The sequence below is a fragment of the Marmota marmota genome, unplaced genomic scaffold (assembly GCF_001458135.2).
Source record: "Marmota marmota marmota unplaced genomic scaffold, marMar, whole genome shotgun sequence".
NCBI classification, from domain to species: Eukaryota; Metazoa; Chordata; class Mammalia; order Rodentia; family Sciuridae; genus Marmota; species Marmota marmota.
This window is the reverse complement of record NW_026000169.1, coordinates 3,889,157-3,906,147: the sequence shown is the minus strand read 5'-3', so window position 1 is coordinate 3,906,147 and position 16,991 is coordinate 3,889,157. Positions and strand designations below refer to the sequence as shown.

The following is a 16,991-nucleotide window of genomic DNA, read 5'->3' as shown; positions in this document are numbered from 1 at the left end:
ATAAAGGAGGAAGCTGCAACTCAAATGCTTCCTGATGTCACTTTATGCTTAATGTCAGAAAGAGTTGTCCACTAATCTCCAATTCTTATATTCCCAACCTACAATTGCTTCTGAAATTTGGGATAATGCATTTGAGTCTTTAAAAATGGGGTAGAAGGTGAGAAACAATAGACTATCATTAATTAATTTTACCCTTTGGAAATCAAAGTGAGTTTCCTCTTCCCCTTAAGATGCAGAGAGCTTCAAGACAACAGCACATCTTCCTGCCTGTAAATCTTAAATTTTCTTGAGTTTATCAGAGGGGTAAGATTGAAAGGCAATCAAGTGAAGTAAATCCCAGGGATAAACAAGTTCCTCTGAGTGAGGCAGGAGTATAGAGTTAAAGTTTAAGTTGGTGATTGTTGAAAGAAAAAGGCTACATGCTCTATGCTTGAGATAAATGGCAGGAGGATCTTCCCCCAATACAGCTATCATATAAGACAAAAAAGAAAGCATCAAATGATAAGTGCAGGCAGATCTGATAATAATCAAGACCCTCATTTAAGTGCATTTATGTGCTAAAAGACATGCTGAGGATGAGGAAGAAAAACACAATGCTAGGTGCAGTTTGAACCACCTGCAAACATTTTTAGCCTGGTGCAAAATGGCACCGGTGCAGTAAAAACATTGTCACATAGCTTATGAATATGTTAATTTCTAGCCCAGAATAAAACCTCTATATGCTGTTAATCTTTTGACTTTCTTGTTACTGCCTATGGGGTAGCCACCTTGCTATATATGAATCAATGCAGTTAATAATTTTTCCTAAGGCTCTCTGCTAGTCATACTTGATTTCTATCCTATGTGAGGCAAAGGACCCACTGAACCAATGACATGAGGAGAAAAGAGGCATACTGTTTCACCTTTGGCAAAGCATGGCAAAAAGAAGACTGCTATTAAAGCAGGTAAGAAGAAAGCAGCTAAGATATTGATGAATTCACAAAGGCCGAGTATAGTCTAAATGCCATCTTAGAACTACTCTGTACAGTATAGAAGTTACTAGCCACATATGACTATTTAAATTTAATTTGAAATGAATTCAACTTAAAAATGATTGTTAACTATATTGAACAACACAGATATCGAACATTTCCATCATTTGAATGTTCTACAACAGTGCTGGTTTAGAATAATTGGGAGCCCCAGACACAAATGGGAGTCTGGGCTCTCTCTCTCTAGCTTTTTTCCTGGGCCACCATCAGGCTTTCAAGAGAGATACTAGGGTCAGGACAAGGGAAGGACTCCTTCACAGGGGCACAGGCACACAGAGACTCAGAGACCAGAGATAAAAATTACTTCTCCAGGCCCTTCTTAAACACAAAGCAGAGTACTTAAGGCATTCAGCAAGGGGAGAAAAAAAATTCCCTCTTAGTTCTCAGGAAAAGATATCCCCTTCTAAGAGTGGAGGAGAAGCAAAAGATGCCTGGTTCTGCAAGAGGTGCAGGATCCTGAGCTGATACAGAGTTCTGCTAATACTAGAGAAGAGGCAGGAAACTCTGACCCACATATTTAAGGTAGAATTTTGTTATTAATGCCTCACCTAAGACTACAAGTTCTGCCTGATCCCTCGGTTGAGCAAAGACAACTAGAACCTCCTTTGATCCCACCAAAAACTTAGCACCAAATAAAAATCAATTGCCAGGGAGTCCTTCTGTGGTGCAGGTGTTCTGGGTTTGCTGAACACTGAGCATAGGACTGGTTTCCTGAGCAATGCTCTATACTACTTCTGGCACTCCTGAAATCTATCCAATACCATAAATTCAGCTCAACCACTGACTAGATTAATTCATAATAAATTCAAGCATATAAATAATAACATTATATACAAATCAATTCAACCTTCACTATATATACAAAAGGGGTAAACCTTTACTATCTAAACTGTTACTAGTCATATGTGGCTAATGAGTACTTAACAAGGCTAGTGCAGATAAGAAATTGAATTTGAAATTTTATTTAATTTTATGTTTAAAAATCACATGTAAATTTTATATTGATTGTATACTGAAATAATATTTTGAATGCAATGGGTTAAGTAAAGCATGTTATTAATATTAGTTACACCATTTCAAAGTTTTTTATTGTGTCTACCATAAAACTAAATCTGAAACATGTGGTTAACACACTATTTTTATAGGATAATGTTGCTGTAAACACATTAAAAGGCAGAAAAAAAGCAAGACCCAACTCTATGCTGTCTATAAGAAACCCATTTACACATAAAGACATAAGTAAGTTGAGAATATCCATAAAATAGACCTCTGATAAGTTTCCAAATGTTTGAACATTCAACACACTTCTAAGACCACTGGTCAGAAGAACTCAAGGGGAAAAAAAAGATATTTTGCTGTAAGTACAAAAGTATCAATGAGATATTCTTTTAGAGATTTATCGAATTTCTTAATGGACCATTAGCTAAAGGTCTGACTCCACCGGCTTTGGCTGATGAGGCATGGATAAGTGCATGCTAATAAATATTGGGTCAGCAAGAGTTACTGCAGTTCTATATTATATTTTGCTTTGTGCTTTAGTTTTTTTTTAACCTGGCTTTCTCCTATTTTTTTTTACTTCCTTGAACTAATATTTATAGATCACCTATGATGCATGTCTTGGACTATGTGCTTATGATATCATGAGGATTATGAGCAGGGAAGAGTTGGTTTCAAGGAATTTAGATCACAGACAGTAGGTACCTATGCATGCTGCCTGAATCTAATTCTCAATTTACCTTTTTTTTTTTCTTTATTGGAACTTGTTGAAGACATTATTTTATCAGGTAAACTTTTAATTCAACTAACTCCTAGTTTTTAAAATTATGTCTATAAACATTGAAGGTTTTGGGTCTGTGCCATTTTAAATTTTTTTGGACTCAATAGTGATCTTGGGATTCTGCCAATGGATACTTAAATTAATTTTTGACACTCCTATTAAAAATATGTTCTCTAGCTTGGTTCTGAGTTCTTGCTTCTTATGGCTTCTTTTTCCTTTTACCCAAATAGACAGCTTCCCTATTCCCTTTTACTTAACTGTGGCCAGAATGATCACTTACAGCTGGCATTTTAAAGATTGCAGCCATTGGAGAGCTTGCATTAAAGAACATGAGCAAAACAACTTTGCTGTACCATTAATTGTTTTAGTGATAAACTCTAATGTCTTATAGATATCAGCTTTTCTTCCATTCTTCAACACATACAATAAAGTAGCACTGTATTTTAAGATTAGACGTTAAATTCAGAGAGTAAAGGGAAAATCATATACAGTTAAGACCACTCCTATAAAACTTCCTAATATCAGCATTAACTCTTTTTTTAGTGCATTTTAATTACACAGAATGAGTTTTATTCCTTTGTATAAGTTATATACTTTGATCGTATGCACCCCCATGCCACTAACTCTTTGAGACAGGGATTTCTGAAAGTTAAAATGCCAGTGATTTTTTGGCACTGGTTTTGGGCAGTGGAAGCCAAGGCTATCTTGAAGGTGAGATGGGGAGTGGTGGCTTATAAATAAAGATATCTTTTTCTCTCTTTCAGCTAAGAATGTATAATTGAAATGTAAATGAACTGTTTCATATATCAAATTGCTTAATACGAGAATATATGTTCTAGACAAACAACTTGCCAAGTTATGACCACACTATTTAGTCATATAGCAAAAGATTACATGGTTCAGTCATGAATCTGAAACTGTCATTCAGCCTCAAAATATACTACCTCAATGATGTTCACTTTTTTGTTTAACAAAGGGTAAGTAGTAAACATTATCCAGGTTTTGTAAGAAGCTGTATTCTAGTATAAGGCAGAACTCTGAATCTATGTCACTTGATTTCAAGGCGAGTCATCTTGCTGTTCTGGCTAGTGTTTCAGTGAGAACCCCAGGAGAAGAAATGAGACATCACTACACATGATGCTTACTTGTTAACACAGTGATTGATCTGGATGGCTTGGTGACCACATTTCCATTCACCACTACTAGAGTGATGATATAATAAAGGCCATGATAATTGGCCTTGAAGAAAACAGGAGGAGGCAAAGTGCTGTTGAATTCCTCAAATTCGAAGAAATAATTTTTGGATTCACCCGTTATCTTTACAACATACACAGATGCTGGGCTGATGACATCTGAGGCTTCTAGAGAGACAACGATACTGTTATCATCGTGGACTGTCACATGGAAAGTTGCAGCATTCTGTTCAAGAGAAGAAAATGAAAGAGAGGTCAAATTCAGATGATGGGAAATAAAATTGTGCTGAGATAATTTTTCTAAAACTAATGTTCATGATAAGCATTATTTCTTAAAATAGCATTACAGAGGTATTTAGTTACATAAGAAAATACAAAGAAGAGATTTTCACTCTTAAGATGAATGTTTAAGGGTTTTGCTTTGGAGATTTTTTTTTTCTCCCCTGAAAAACCTGCTTCCCCTTCATGGACTGTGTCATGTAATAAACACAAAATAAACTTCAAGCAAAAGAATAAAGAGTGAATGAAGCTATGGTGCCACTGAAGTTCCAGGGAAGTCCCCTGGTTCAGCTCTGCTGGAGAAGTGACGTGGTCTGAAGAAGTACTTTCCACTTCAGAGGGAGTGAGACTAGAGCCAGCCCAGGAACATTCTAGAACATTTCAAGATACATACCTCAACTCTCACTTCTCAACGGTTAGTTAAGAAAGTGAAAAAAGAAAAAAAAAGGAGTCAGGACTGAGAAACCAATAATAATCCTCTTCAGTAAAAATTAACCAGCCCTTAATAAAAGAAGTAAAAAGGGTGAAGAAGGGATTTCTTCTTCAGGACAAGGCTGAAAATCTGCAGGTGCCTGTGGAAAGTCAGCGTTGGATTGCAAACATTGCTTTTGAGTCTCCAGATGAAAGTTTATGAATAGTATCTATGCAGTTGGCTTAAGTATTCCTTCCTGGTTCTGTCTCAGACCCCATAAACAGAAATAATCCTCTCTTAGTCTCAAATAAGATTCATGTGCTTTGTACCACCTATTGCTTAGTTTTTAATTTAGTTTTTAGTTCTTCTCGGAATGTGGTGGTCTGGAAAAATTATTTCCTATTGCTTTGAGCCTCAGTTTGTCTTCTACAATAGGGTGAAAGATGAATTGCTGAAACTGGTTAACAATCTACAAGATTGTTAGCCTGGGTACTCTTCAAATATGAATCATCTCAGTAAAATCACCTATAAGTCATCCATAAATCATGAGATGGCTATTATTATTTTCAATCTCACTTTGTAGCTGAGGAAACTGAGGCTCAGAAAGGTTAAATCACTTGCCCAACATCACAAATACAAAAAAAAAAATGATCTCCTGACTGTTCCACTTGTCTGTCTCCATCTCTTGCCTTATTTTCCCAATGCTGAAACTGGAAACCATCTGTTAAATGGATGAAAGAGTTTCTGACTGCATTAATTACATGTGGGAATCCACCTCTCAAGGATTAATCTACCTATTGATTTTTGTACTTATTATCAGCTGTTGAATCAAGCACATAATACACATCAGTACCTCAGAAGAGGCCTTGTAGGGCTAAACATGTACTGATATAACTTTTCTTGTTTCTTTTTTTTTTTTTTCAGAAATCTCATGTTTGCTGGTCTTGGCACTGATAAACAATGTCTGGCATTCATAGAAGTTGAATTAGCTAATATTAAAGAGACTTAGTTGTGATCTTGGTCTTCTAACCATACTAGACCATAAGTCCTTTCAGGTTAGAGCCCATTTTAATTCTTGGTACATTTCCAGCTCCAGAACCAGTGCCTGACAAGTGCTAGGCAGGTGCTTCCTAAAGTGGGTGGTACTAGGGAGAGGTGTGTAATATAAAATAGTCATTATGGATTAACTTTTTGTGTGTGTGACTGTGGGGTGCTAGAGATTGAGACCAGGTCCTCCCTTATGTTAGGTAAGTGCTCTACCACTGAGCTACACCACTAGCTCCCCTCCCTTCTTGCTAAGTTGCCCAGGCTACTCTCCAACCTCAATCTTTAGTCCTCTGCAGTCTCCAGAGTAGCTAGGATTACATGTTGCACCAGCTACAGGTTGACTTTTAAAATTTTCATTTATCCACATTGTCTCCCATCCTCAGACATAGGACAAAAGACTTTTCCCTCATGGTTGCCTGGTCCTTCTGTCCACATAGGGACAGTGACTCTCTTGCTTCCTGGGTGCCTGGTCTTTATGCACACACAGTGCCCAAGCACAAGACTGTTGGTTGGTGATGGTTATGCTCAGCTGAAGGAGAGGGAAGTGAAGGGCTGGTCTCCCACCATCATGGTGAGACTAGAGGCAGATGTGTGCCACCTTTCTGCCAGTTCCAGCTTCTTCTCTGTGCTCAGTACTGATAGCATCACCCATCAGCACCACTGGTATTATTCCGGTGCTAGACTATCTATCTGCCTTGTCCCTGCTCTGAAGAAAGAGATCAGCTGAGAACAAGGAACACTTCCCTTCAAGCTTCATGTGGGGAGGACTGTGCCCTAACTTAGAAGGAACGTGGAGCTGGCTCTGCCCTACCTACAGCTTTTCCACCTCCACTCCTCCCATTCCTTCCGTAGGAAAGCTAGACAGGAAATATCAGAGAATCTCGTACCTCCAGGGGAGGTGAATGAAGTTCTTTTTGAAATAAGGAAGACCAGGGAGGTTATGGTGGCAACAGACACCTCTTCCTCTTTGTAAATAGTGTTTTATATGGCATTCTCACCATCTTAGACTTTACACATGATATCCCCAGAATGAAGGGAGTTGCAGGGAGGTCTTATGTTCCTCCCTAGACTGGGTGAAGGTAAGAGAATAGTATAAATTTGAAGAAAATTAAATGTAATAACAGGCTTCTATAATTTCCTTTTGCTTGTGGTTGTGGTCTGATCCTGTTGGCCCTTTTTGCCAATATAAAAAATAAATTATCTAATTTATCATTTCCTTATACCCTAATCAAATACACATGCACAGGTTCCTAGTCCTTAAAAAGAAAACAATTAATATTGGATTATTTTTTATATAATATAAATTAAGACTAAAGCCAATGTCCATTAAGGCCTGGGTTATTTGTCTATTTGTGTAATACTTTAAAATAAATTTGATGTTTTCCATCAAAGTATTTCATCAACTAAGAATTGAAATGTATAGTATATTCTAAAATCTACTTACAATTCCATGGTCTGTGCCTTAACACAATATAAAGGTCCATGTTGCTACTGTGGAGGATGGAACTCTTTTTCCTTATGATGCTTTTCTCCTCCCTACTAGCTGACAGTCACTGACATGTCCTATCCTCCTGTCCCACATCTAGAAGTTTTGCACTGTCACTACTTCATGGCTCTGTGTGTGCTTTAATCTTGCACCTGTGTTCTCTAGCTTTTCCCTATTGACATCACTTTAGGATGATACTAACCAATAGCATGTGTGCAAAATGGATTGAGAGTGATGGCAACTATTTTCTTGTCCTTCAAAAAGCATGGGGTAGCTGGGTTGTTGGGTCCCATGCTTCTTGGAGAAGGGCAAGTGGCACTGGCCACTCAAGACCAAGTCCTGGATCTATACATAGGAGGTGCATTTGTTGTCTAAAATATTGTGTGGTGGTGCATCATAGATGTGCAAGAGAAGTCCATACACCTACAAGCGCCAGGCCTCAAGGGTATGGTGATGCCCCACCAATCCTGTGATTGTGCCATGGAGGCCATCAGCAGTATATGCTCATGCCACATATCCCAAAGGGGAAGCTGGTACACCAGCAGTCCTAGTGAAGTCATTTGTCATCTGCCTTGGTAGAGTCCTTCATTCAAGGCTCATCTATTCTTGTCTTCCCCTTCTGCCTCACATGCTGAGAGCTAACACTTGCTTATCCTTAGAGCCCCCCACACCTTCTTGCTGCTGCCAACTGTAAGGGGCCAGATCCTTTATTCCTTGGGGGCATGGAAACTTCCTCCAGCACTGCCAGCTTGCTTCAGTGTAGGGAACAAGATGCATTTCCCAAACAAAACAAAGAGCCCTCACTCTAGCTTCTTCTGTGGCCTCTGGGTGGATGCATTGCTAGGATGGGGGAAAACAGCTAAGAAGGAGGTTGGTTTTAACAAGCACTCTTGGCTAACCATCTCTTCTTTTAATAAAAATTCACCAGTGTTAGAATATTCCTGACTAAAAATTTGGCACTAGAAAAACAATAAAACTATAGCCAACACAACTGGTATGTATACCCAAGGTCTTCAATAGTGCTTTTTAAACTTTCTATTTTTTCCTTATCATAGCATCTTTTCTACTTTAAATCTCTCTACAAATTCCACCACATCATCTTTTCTATTCCTTCTGCTTTCCTTGTGATTCTCTATAGACAAATGTGTTGGTCCGCTTTTCATCACTGTGTCTGAAATACCTGACAAGAACAACTTGGAGAGGAAAGTTTATTTTGGGCTCATGGTTTTAGAGGTTCAATCCATGGTTGGCTGGACTCCGTTGCTCTAGACCTGAGGCAAGGCAGAACATCAGGGTGGAAGGGCCTGGTGGAGGAAAGCTGCTCACTCAGCTCTTGATAGCCAGGAATCAGAGAGCACATGGAGCCAGGATCAAGATGTAATCCCCAAGGGCATGCTCCCAGAGATCTACTTCCTACAGTCATGGCCACCTGCCTATAGTTACTATTCAGTAATTCATTCAAATTATTGATCCAAAAAGTAGATGAATTCACCAATTAAGTTACAGCTCTCTTAGACTAATCATTTCATCACTGAACATTCATGCATTGCCTAACACATGAGCTTTATGGGAGCTATCTTGTAGCCAAACCATAACAACAAACTTTACAAGAAATGGTTTGGAAACATCTAGACTATCCTCATTGCCCAGTAAAGACCCAGTTATGAGGAAAGGAAAGTGTAATTTCAATCAGGTTAGTTGAAGTTATTAATTGATATACTCATTAAGAGCCCATTAGGCACCACTCAGTGTGCTAAGTGCTAGGGATCAAAACAGATCAGCCATAGAGGGAGCTTCTGTTTGGTGGTGGTCAGTGGTTATTTATTCATGAAATGCTTAGTGAAATGGAAATTCTGATTATAAGTATATTTTCATATTAACCAGGGGTTGATGAGAAAACACTTTTGCTTTTAACCTATTGAAAAATTTGACCAAACATCGAACCTTTGGAAATATGCTACTTTTTCATGATAATTTTTAAATATTAAATGTACTTTAGAATTTATTTGGAATCTCAGTCCATGGTTGGCTGACTCCATTTCTCTGGGCCTGAGGCAAGGCAGAACATCAGGGCAGAAGGGCTTGGTGGAAGAAAGTGCTCACTCAGCTTAGTGACTTAAAAGTAATTATTTTTAATAGTATATTTTATTGTCCACAAATATTAATCTATATTTAATTAATGAATATATATTTTGGACAACAAAATACATATACACACATACATGTATGGGATATATCTGAAAGTTTCATTTTTGTGAGAAAATACTTATTTGTTTCTTTTTCCTCATTATTCACTTCTTTCCCTTAAATAGTAGTGTTTAGTGCATCACAGAAAAACCTATTAACCAATGCATAAATAAGGTGAACACTGAATATCCAATAGCACTCAAATCTGGCTTTTATTTCTCATTGATTGTAGAAGTTGATTCACTAATTCAGAATACATTAAATTTACAAACCACAAATTTTTAATTATTAAGAGTTTTTTTCTCTGTGTTTCGCAGCCAATAACTGAAGGTGGTTGTGATGATAAAAAGAGGAATGAATGCACTCGATTTTGTAAGTGTTTAAGAAGTGCATGTCTAATGTGTCACGGTGCTTCATAGACAGTGAAATCTTCCAGAGAAGGGACTAATCTTCCAAATGCTAACGACAGCTTTGGGGATGATTGTATGAGCCATGAAAATAAGCATTGGCCCATGCACTCCCAGGTTGCCAAAAATAAATCAGAGTGGCTAATCAGATTCAGGCAGTGGGACTAATGAGAAGAGGGCAGTGGGCCAAGTGAGATCTAGGCAGTGAGCCTGAAAGAAATGTCGTCTGTGTGACTGCTTTCTTCTCAAGCCCCTCTGCCTTGGCTTGTCATGGAATCTATGTTCAGGAAAAAATTCTGAATGTTTGTTGCAGGCCTGAAATCCCTGCTAGAAAGTAAAGTAAGAAAGAATAGTTGGAAGCAAAAGAAATGGATCTGATAAAATTAGGCATGGCCAATGCTGATTTATTTGGTGACTGTTAAAATATTTAAAATTCACTTTTTGGAAACTGGGTAATAGTCTTGCTTCACTCTGCAATAAGAATATATTCACTGAAGTTTTCTTTATATAACCAAATTTAATGTAATGGTTTCTTTGGTCCAACATTCTCATTTTCTACTTGTGAGAAGAGCGGTGCAAATGTCACACAGCTAATTGATGTCAGAACAGGATCTAAGATACAAATTTCCTTATGGCTCTTGGTATTTATCTTTCCTGAACTAAAGGTCAGTTACCTGAGGCAGCAAAGCAGGCCTGGATGTTTGGCTGCAGCAGGCAAGTGGCAGCTCAGGAGCCTGTAACTGAATCGCTAGTCCTAGGGGAGAGAAGCTTTTGGGGCCACAGTGGGGAGCATTAATAAAGAAGAGAAAAATACAGATGTGTCCCTGGGGTGTAGGACAAAGAAGAGCACTGACCAGAGGTAGGTACTGGTCAGAAATCCTGGGAGGCCTTCCACTGTCTGAGACAAATGTAGCAACTATTTCACATTGACCCCCTAATCTGGACCTGGCTTTGTGTTGGGCATTTTATATATACTTTTTCTTTTACTCCTTATAGCAATCTTCAGACAAGTGTTATTATCCTCACTGTACCCAGAGAGGTTAAATAATTTGCTTAAGAGCACAACACTAGACTTGGAATCAGAGAGCCTGAGTTTCTGTTCTTGCCCTGTGGCTTGTTAACTGTGAGAGCTTGTGGAAGCCAAGGATCTCTTAATTTCATGTTCTTAATTTCTAAAATAGGGGCAATCCTACAAAACTCATGGAATTGCTGTAAAGATTAATGTCTTTAAAAAAATGCTAGTACTATGGACACACAAAAAATGCTAGTTGCATTTCAAAGGTCATTGAATTTAAATAATTCAATGACCTTTAAGTTATAGAGATTGGGAGGGGAAAGGGGAAGAACTGTGGAATGAAATTGACGAAATTATGCTATGTATATGTGTGAATATATCTCAATGAATTCCACTTTTATATATTACTTTAGTATTCCAATTAAAAACAATAAATAAATAGAAGGAAGATCAATAAAGTGAGGAAGGGAGGGAAAGGGGACATACTGAAGATTAAAATGGAGTGTGTTAAAGCATTTGTGCATATGTCAAAATGAACCCCACTCTTATGTACAACTATAGTGCACTTAAAAAAACATTTAAAACATTATAAAGGCTATATAAATATTTGTTTAACTAACTTCAAAATACTAGAGTATTCTGTAATTATGTGCACTGGATGTTTTATTCACAGAGAAGTAGTGGAGAGCTATCCATTTATTAATTCAACAACAAACACATTAGCTAAGTGCCAATTTGGCATCAGGCATCATGCTAGGTGCTAGTGATAGGCAAATAAGTGAGACAAGGTACTTGAACTCCAGGAGCTCAATTTCTAGTGAGAGAGGCACAAAAAATATATATAATTATAACATAATTGGAAGTGTTATTAGTCAGAGACTTTAGAAAATAGTCCAGTTGACGTCTGTTTTTCTTTCTGGAATCCCTTCTTGGATTCTTTTCTGGGAGCACTGCTTTTTTTCTTACTCTAAAACAGATAAGGTCCTGATGACTGTTACTAATCATGGTACCCCACCCCCAGGTCTGAGCAGGTACCTTAACTCACTCTGAGTGAATCGCATCACCCAGTTCCCTCACCATGATGCACAGGCAAACTGAGCAGGCAAGCTTCCTTTAGGATTTTTATAGCTGGCGTGAGTTGGAAGGAGCTCTTTTTAAAATTTTTTTTAATATTTATTTTTTAGTTATAGGTGAACACAATGTCTTTATTTTACTTTATGTGGTGCTGAGGATCGAACCCAGTGCCTCATGCATGCCAGGCAAGCACTCTACCTCTGAGTCTCAACCCCAGCCCCGAAGGAGCTCGTTTTTACTCTCTGGTTTAAAGTATTCATGAATTCAAAGCTGGATAAGTCAATATCTGTAATTTCTGTCTGATAAAGACATTGTTTAAGGAAAAACCCCTGATTCAGTCTGAGGTCCTCATCACAGTCACCCTGAGATCCAACCACTGTGCAATTTGATGCCGTGAGTGAATAAGTTCAGTTTATAGTTTAAGATGTTTGGGCTGGACTTCCAAGATTTGCAGCCCAAAGTCCTGACCAATCCAGGAGAATCATTCAGTGCCATAAATATACATACAGATCAAGAAGCTTTCAGTCTGCCTATATAGAGGGGTGTGAGAGGAGGTTTCAAGGAGGAGATGATGTCCAAACATGCTCAGAAGCTTGCTAGAGGAGCACAGGTTATAAAAGTCCATTGTTGAAGTGGGAAGAGGGTCCACAGTCCTCTGGAGTGATTAGATGTGGGTAGGGTGCTCAGGGACAAGAGTTGAAATCCTAAGTCCAAGATGCACTACGATAAGGAGTTTGAATATTTTTTAGTTCAAAGAAAATTATGAACCACTTTAATGCAGAAAAGTGGAATGATTAGATCATGATTTAGAAAGACCAACACAGTCAGGAATATGGGCCACATCAAATGCCAGGGCTGATCTGGCCAGTGGGACAGTAAAGAAGCTGTTGCCCAGGTTTAGGTGAGACATGATGAAAGTCCAAGCAAATTGAACCAAGTTTTTTCAAGTGACATGCATGTAGGACACTCTCAGCACTCCAGCTGGCCACCTAGGTAGTGATCAAACTTCCTAGAGGGAATTTTAGAGGAACAATCAGGAAAGTTCTGCTGTGTAAGGTCACCACATAGAAAGCAATAGGATATTCAACTCCTCTAAACAGTAGTATTAATGACATCTGGTGCTTAGATAGCACTTATGGCTACCGTTCTGTGTAGACATTATGCAACTCATCCACTTAACAACCTTTCCAGGTCCCAGGAAACCTCCATGCAGATAGACCTTCCTTTCAGTTCCTTCAGGAAGATCGAAGTCTGAGAGCTGCCCTGCCTGGGCTTTTCCTGACACTTTCTCAGAATTACAACTGATTTTGCAGAATCTGTCTGTCAGAGCCTCATTTGGATATAGTTCTCCAAGGAGAAGGGTAGCTCCCCCACCCAATGTTCCATTATTTATTTAGTCATTTTTTGGGATATATTTTGACCAACAAACATGTGGTAGAAACTGAGCAGGACCCCATGGTCCTGCTATATTTGGTAACAAATAAAAAGACCCTCTATGCACCTCTGTCCTTGCTAGAATTGCGTCTAGGATTAACAGCAATGATGTTGATAAAAAATGGTGCTGATAATAAATAGCATTCTCTTACATTGTGATTATTTTGTACTAAAATTTGGTCTGAAGCCCATAAAGCAGTGTCTTGATACAAGCTTGTTGAATATCTACGTACAATCTGCTGTGGAGTATCAGACTTCCCTTGCGTGTATCCTAAGTATGTCAGTTCTCTATTCATGAGGGATTCTGGACCTGAGCCCACATTCACACCAGCTCTGCCTTTCATGTTTTAATGCTCAGATACATTTGCTTCTGTCTTTAAAACTTCAGCACACAGAAGCTTATCTCTTATGCCCCTATTAGGTAAAAGGGTCCAAACTCAAATGTCAGTCAGGTGATGGAAGTGTGTGAAGCAGCCCAGGATAAGAGGATACAACCGACAGAACAGTTAGCAAACTGGAGGGTCCAGGCATTGTCTAAAGGCTTCCCTAAGAATCACTAGTACAACAACATAAAGCTATTCTTACTGAAGAGAATGCATTTGTATGCCAGGGTCAGCCATTGGTGCACGGCCACTTCCTTGATAAATGCTCATTTTGGGCCCTTCTTTATTTGTTTTTCCCAACCGCAGTGCAGAATGATGACTTGATTCTGTTACTCATTAAGAATTAATTTAAAAATATCACAAATGATATTTCCTTGTCAAGTTAGCATAGGTATGTGTAAAATAACAGTTATTATACATAAAAAATGCAGTAATCATTTTCAGCTTCCAACATGGACTCAGAGGGGAAGTTCTGCAGAACTCTTAACTTTGGAGATTAAATAAAACATGCTTGAGGAAAGAATTCAACCTGACATTTTAATTCAACCTGACAAAAAAGACTTGCTATGCTGAAGAGGTGTGCCAAGATTTTGTGATATGCAAGATAATAATAATAATAACCATGGCCACATATCCTATTTTATATATTATAGAGCATTTTGAGATGCATTTTCTCAGTGGATCCTCAAAATACCTCATTAAGTTATATCGATTCACCAGATGAAGATACTGAAGTTCAAAGACATTAAATGGATTTCTCAAAGCTGCTCTATTATGATGTGGGGTGCTGGCACTCAAGGGAGTTTTTTTAACTAAAAATTTGGTGACTCTATTATACTACCATCCCCAGACTATAAGATCCTGGAGCCAAAATGAATCCCCAAATGCTACCTTTCATATCTGTACTTAATTGGTGGTGAACTCTCTCAACACAAACCATGATTCATTCTTCTAGATTATGCTTGAGAAATAATGATAAAATGTGGTATGAAAAAGAAAAAAAAATTGAAGACAGACAGAAATGAAATTGAATTCTACTTAATTTATAGTCTCTTGGTTTAGTTATCTCAGGTAAGATCTATCATGACTACAGGTTTTGTTGAGGGGAGGGGAAAGAACAAAGAGATTATATTTGTAAATTACTCAGCTTACCACTAGATATCTAGTAGATTCTCTAAAACCAATAGCTAATTTTTACTACAAAATTTCTGATCTGTTTTTTCATTGATTTTTCTTTGGGACATGTAAATTTTAGAAGTTGCGTCTCTTTTATAGGATGCATAAACCATGATGCATATATGGTTCCACAGTCATTCTGACTTAGGATTCATTTATTCAATCATCAGTATTACTCCTCTTTGTGACATCATGAACAAGAGCAGCCAGTATTTCTTTCTCTCTTAAGCTGTGCATGGCAACCTGAGCTAACCCGTTGACTGGAGGTAACCATGGGAACGGTTTTGGGGCCTACTGTGCTGATTGGAGGTCTGGGAGCTGTACATAGCTGATGACTGACAGGGGAGGGTGTGGGCCATAACCCCAGAAGCCATAAAATACATGTGTTCCCACCAGTTCAACAATCAGGCAAATTCTAAACACAGGTAGCATTTTTTCTGGCTTACTGCATTGTGGAAAACAGAGGCTCCTGCTGGGCTAATTCTACCTGAAAAGCAAGTGTTATTTTCAAAAGTGGAATGCTGATAAACGTAATTTTGCCTGGTTTTTAAAAAAAATTCACCATCCCTCTTTTCTTTCTTTACCAGTATTTGTAGTTTGAAAATGGCTTTACCTCACAAAAATGCTTATAAAAATATTCCTGTCCCACTTACTGAAAGATACTGTGAAAGATGATAATGCTAATCATTCATTTTAGAATGGCTGAGTCAAATTTCCCCATAGACATGAAGTGTCTTTCCAACTGTGACACCAGCTAATTAAATTTTGAAGGTAGCTAACAAAGAGTGTAGCCTACTTACCGAACTCACATTATATTTAGGTAGAACAGACCCTTGTGACCTTTTGTAAGCACTGACTTTTAACAACCCCCCACCTTTATTTTAAAGCAAACTTGAGCAAGAAGGAGGTTCTAGAACCATACAACATTCTGGGCCAAAGCTAGTTCAGAATGCCTACCCCAGTGTGCAGGTTATATTTACAGATAGAAAAAAGGAAGTGACATACAAAAACAACCTGTTTGGCTGCAGTTGGCATTTGCCTTAAATAGAAACAGTCTGATCAGCTTGCAGCCTGTGACTGGATAAAGCTCAACTTTTGTAATTGGCTGAGACTCAGTTACTTGATTACAAAAAACAAAACAAAAACAAAAACAAAAACAAAAACCCAAACCCTTAGGTTAAGGTACCGTATTTCTACACATCAAGCAAGAGTACTGTTTGCATGTATGGAGGGTACTGTGGACCAAGCTTTATCACCCCAATATAGAGATAATCTGTGCCAAAATTATTTTGGTTCAACAAAATGCTTTTATAAAACACACATATTGGGCTGGGAGTGGTGGCCCATGCCTGAAATCCCAGCTGCTAAGGAGGCTGAGGCAGGAAGATCACTAGTTCAAAGCAAGCCTCAGCAAAAGTGAGGCACTGTCTTTAAATAAAATATAAAATAGGGCTGGGGGTGTATCTCAATGGTCTAGTGCCCCTGAGTTCAATCCCTGGTACCAAACAACAGCAAAAACACACATATTGGAAATCCAAAAGTACACTCCTTGGTACCATTGTCAACAGAAAAACAAAGTTTTGAAAAATATATATATTTTTCCCTACTGGGGATTGAATCCAGAGCCTTGAGAATGCGAGGCAAGCACCACCGAGCTACATTCTGCATCCCCCCTTCTTTATGGGTGCATTATAATTATATGAAATAGTGGAATCCATTGTGAAATATTTATATAGGCATACAACATAATTTTAACACCCTTCTTTTTTGAGTTGTTAAGATCAGCAAAACAAAATTTGTCAGGCCTTTCAAGCATGTTGTTTCATGTGCCTTCTGCCATCACTAAGGTTTCACGGTTCTTCTGAAAAACTGATCCCTACAAAAAAGATAAATTCAAGCCCAGAAGTTAAGGGAAATGAAATACAATACTTTGCTTTCCCTTTAGATCATTCTTAAAAATTGAGCATCTATTGTATAATTTGGTGCTGAGAATACGATGATCAAGAAAAGAAATCTGATTCCCACCTTAGTGTTGTTTGGGTCTACAGCAGAGGAAAGGAAATGAATTATTTTAAACAACCAAATAATTA

The 16,991-nt window shown here is 38.1% G+C and overlaps 1 protein-coding gene across 1 annotated transcript in view; it reads right to left on the bottom strand.

Moving 5' to 3' along the window:
• Ptpro (protein tyrosine phosphatase receptor type O) overlaps positions 1–16,991 on the bottom strand; it is a 224,369-nt gene that overhangs the window by 95,829 nt on the left and 111,549 nt on the right. Inside the window, exon 2 of the mRNA XM_048787184.1 lies at positions 3,954–4,227. Coding sequence (XP_048643141.1) covers positions 3,954–4,227 — 274 coding nt within the window. The remainder of the gene's footprint in view (positions 1–3,953; positions 4,228–16,991) is intronic.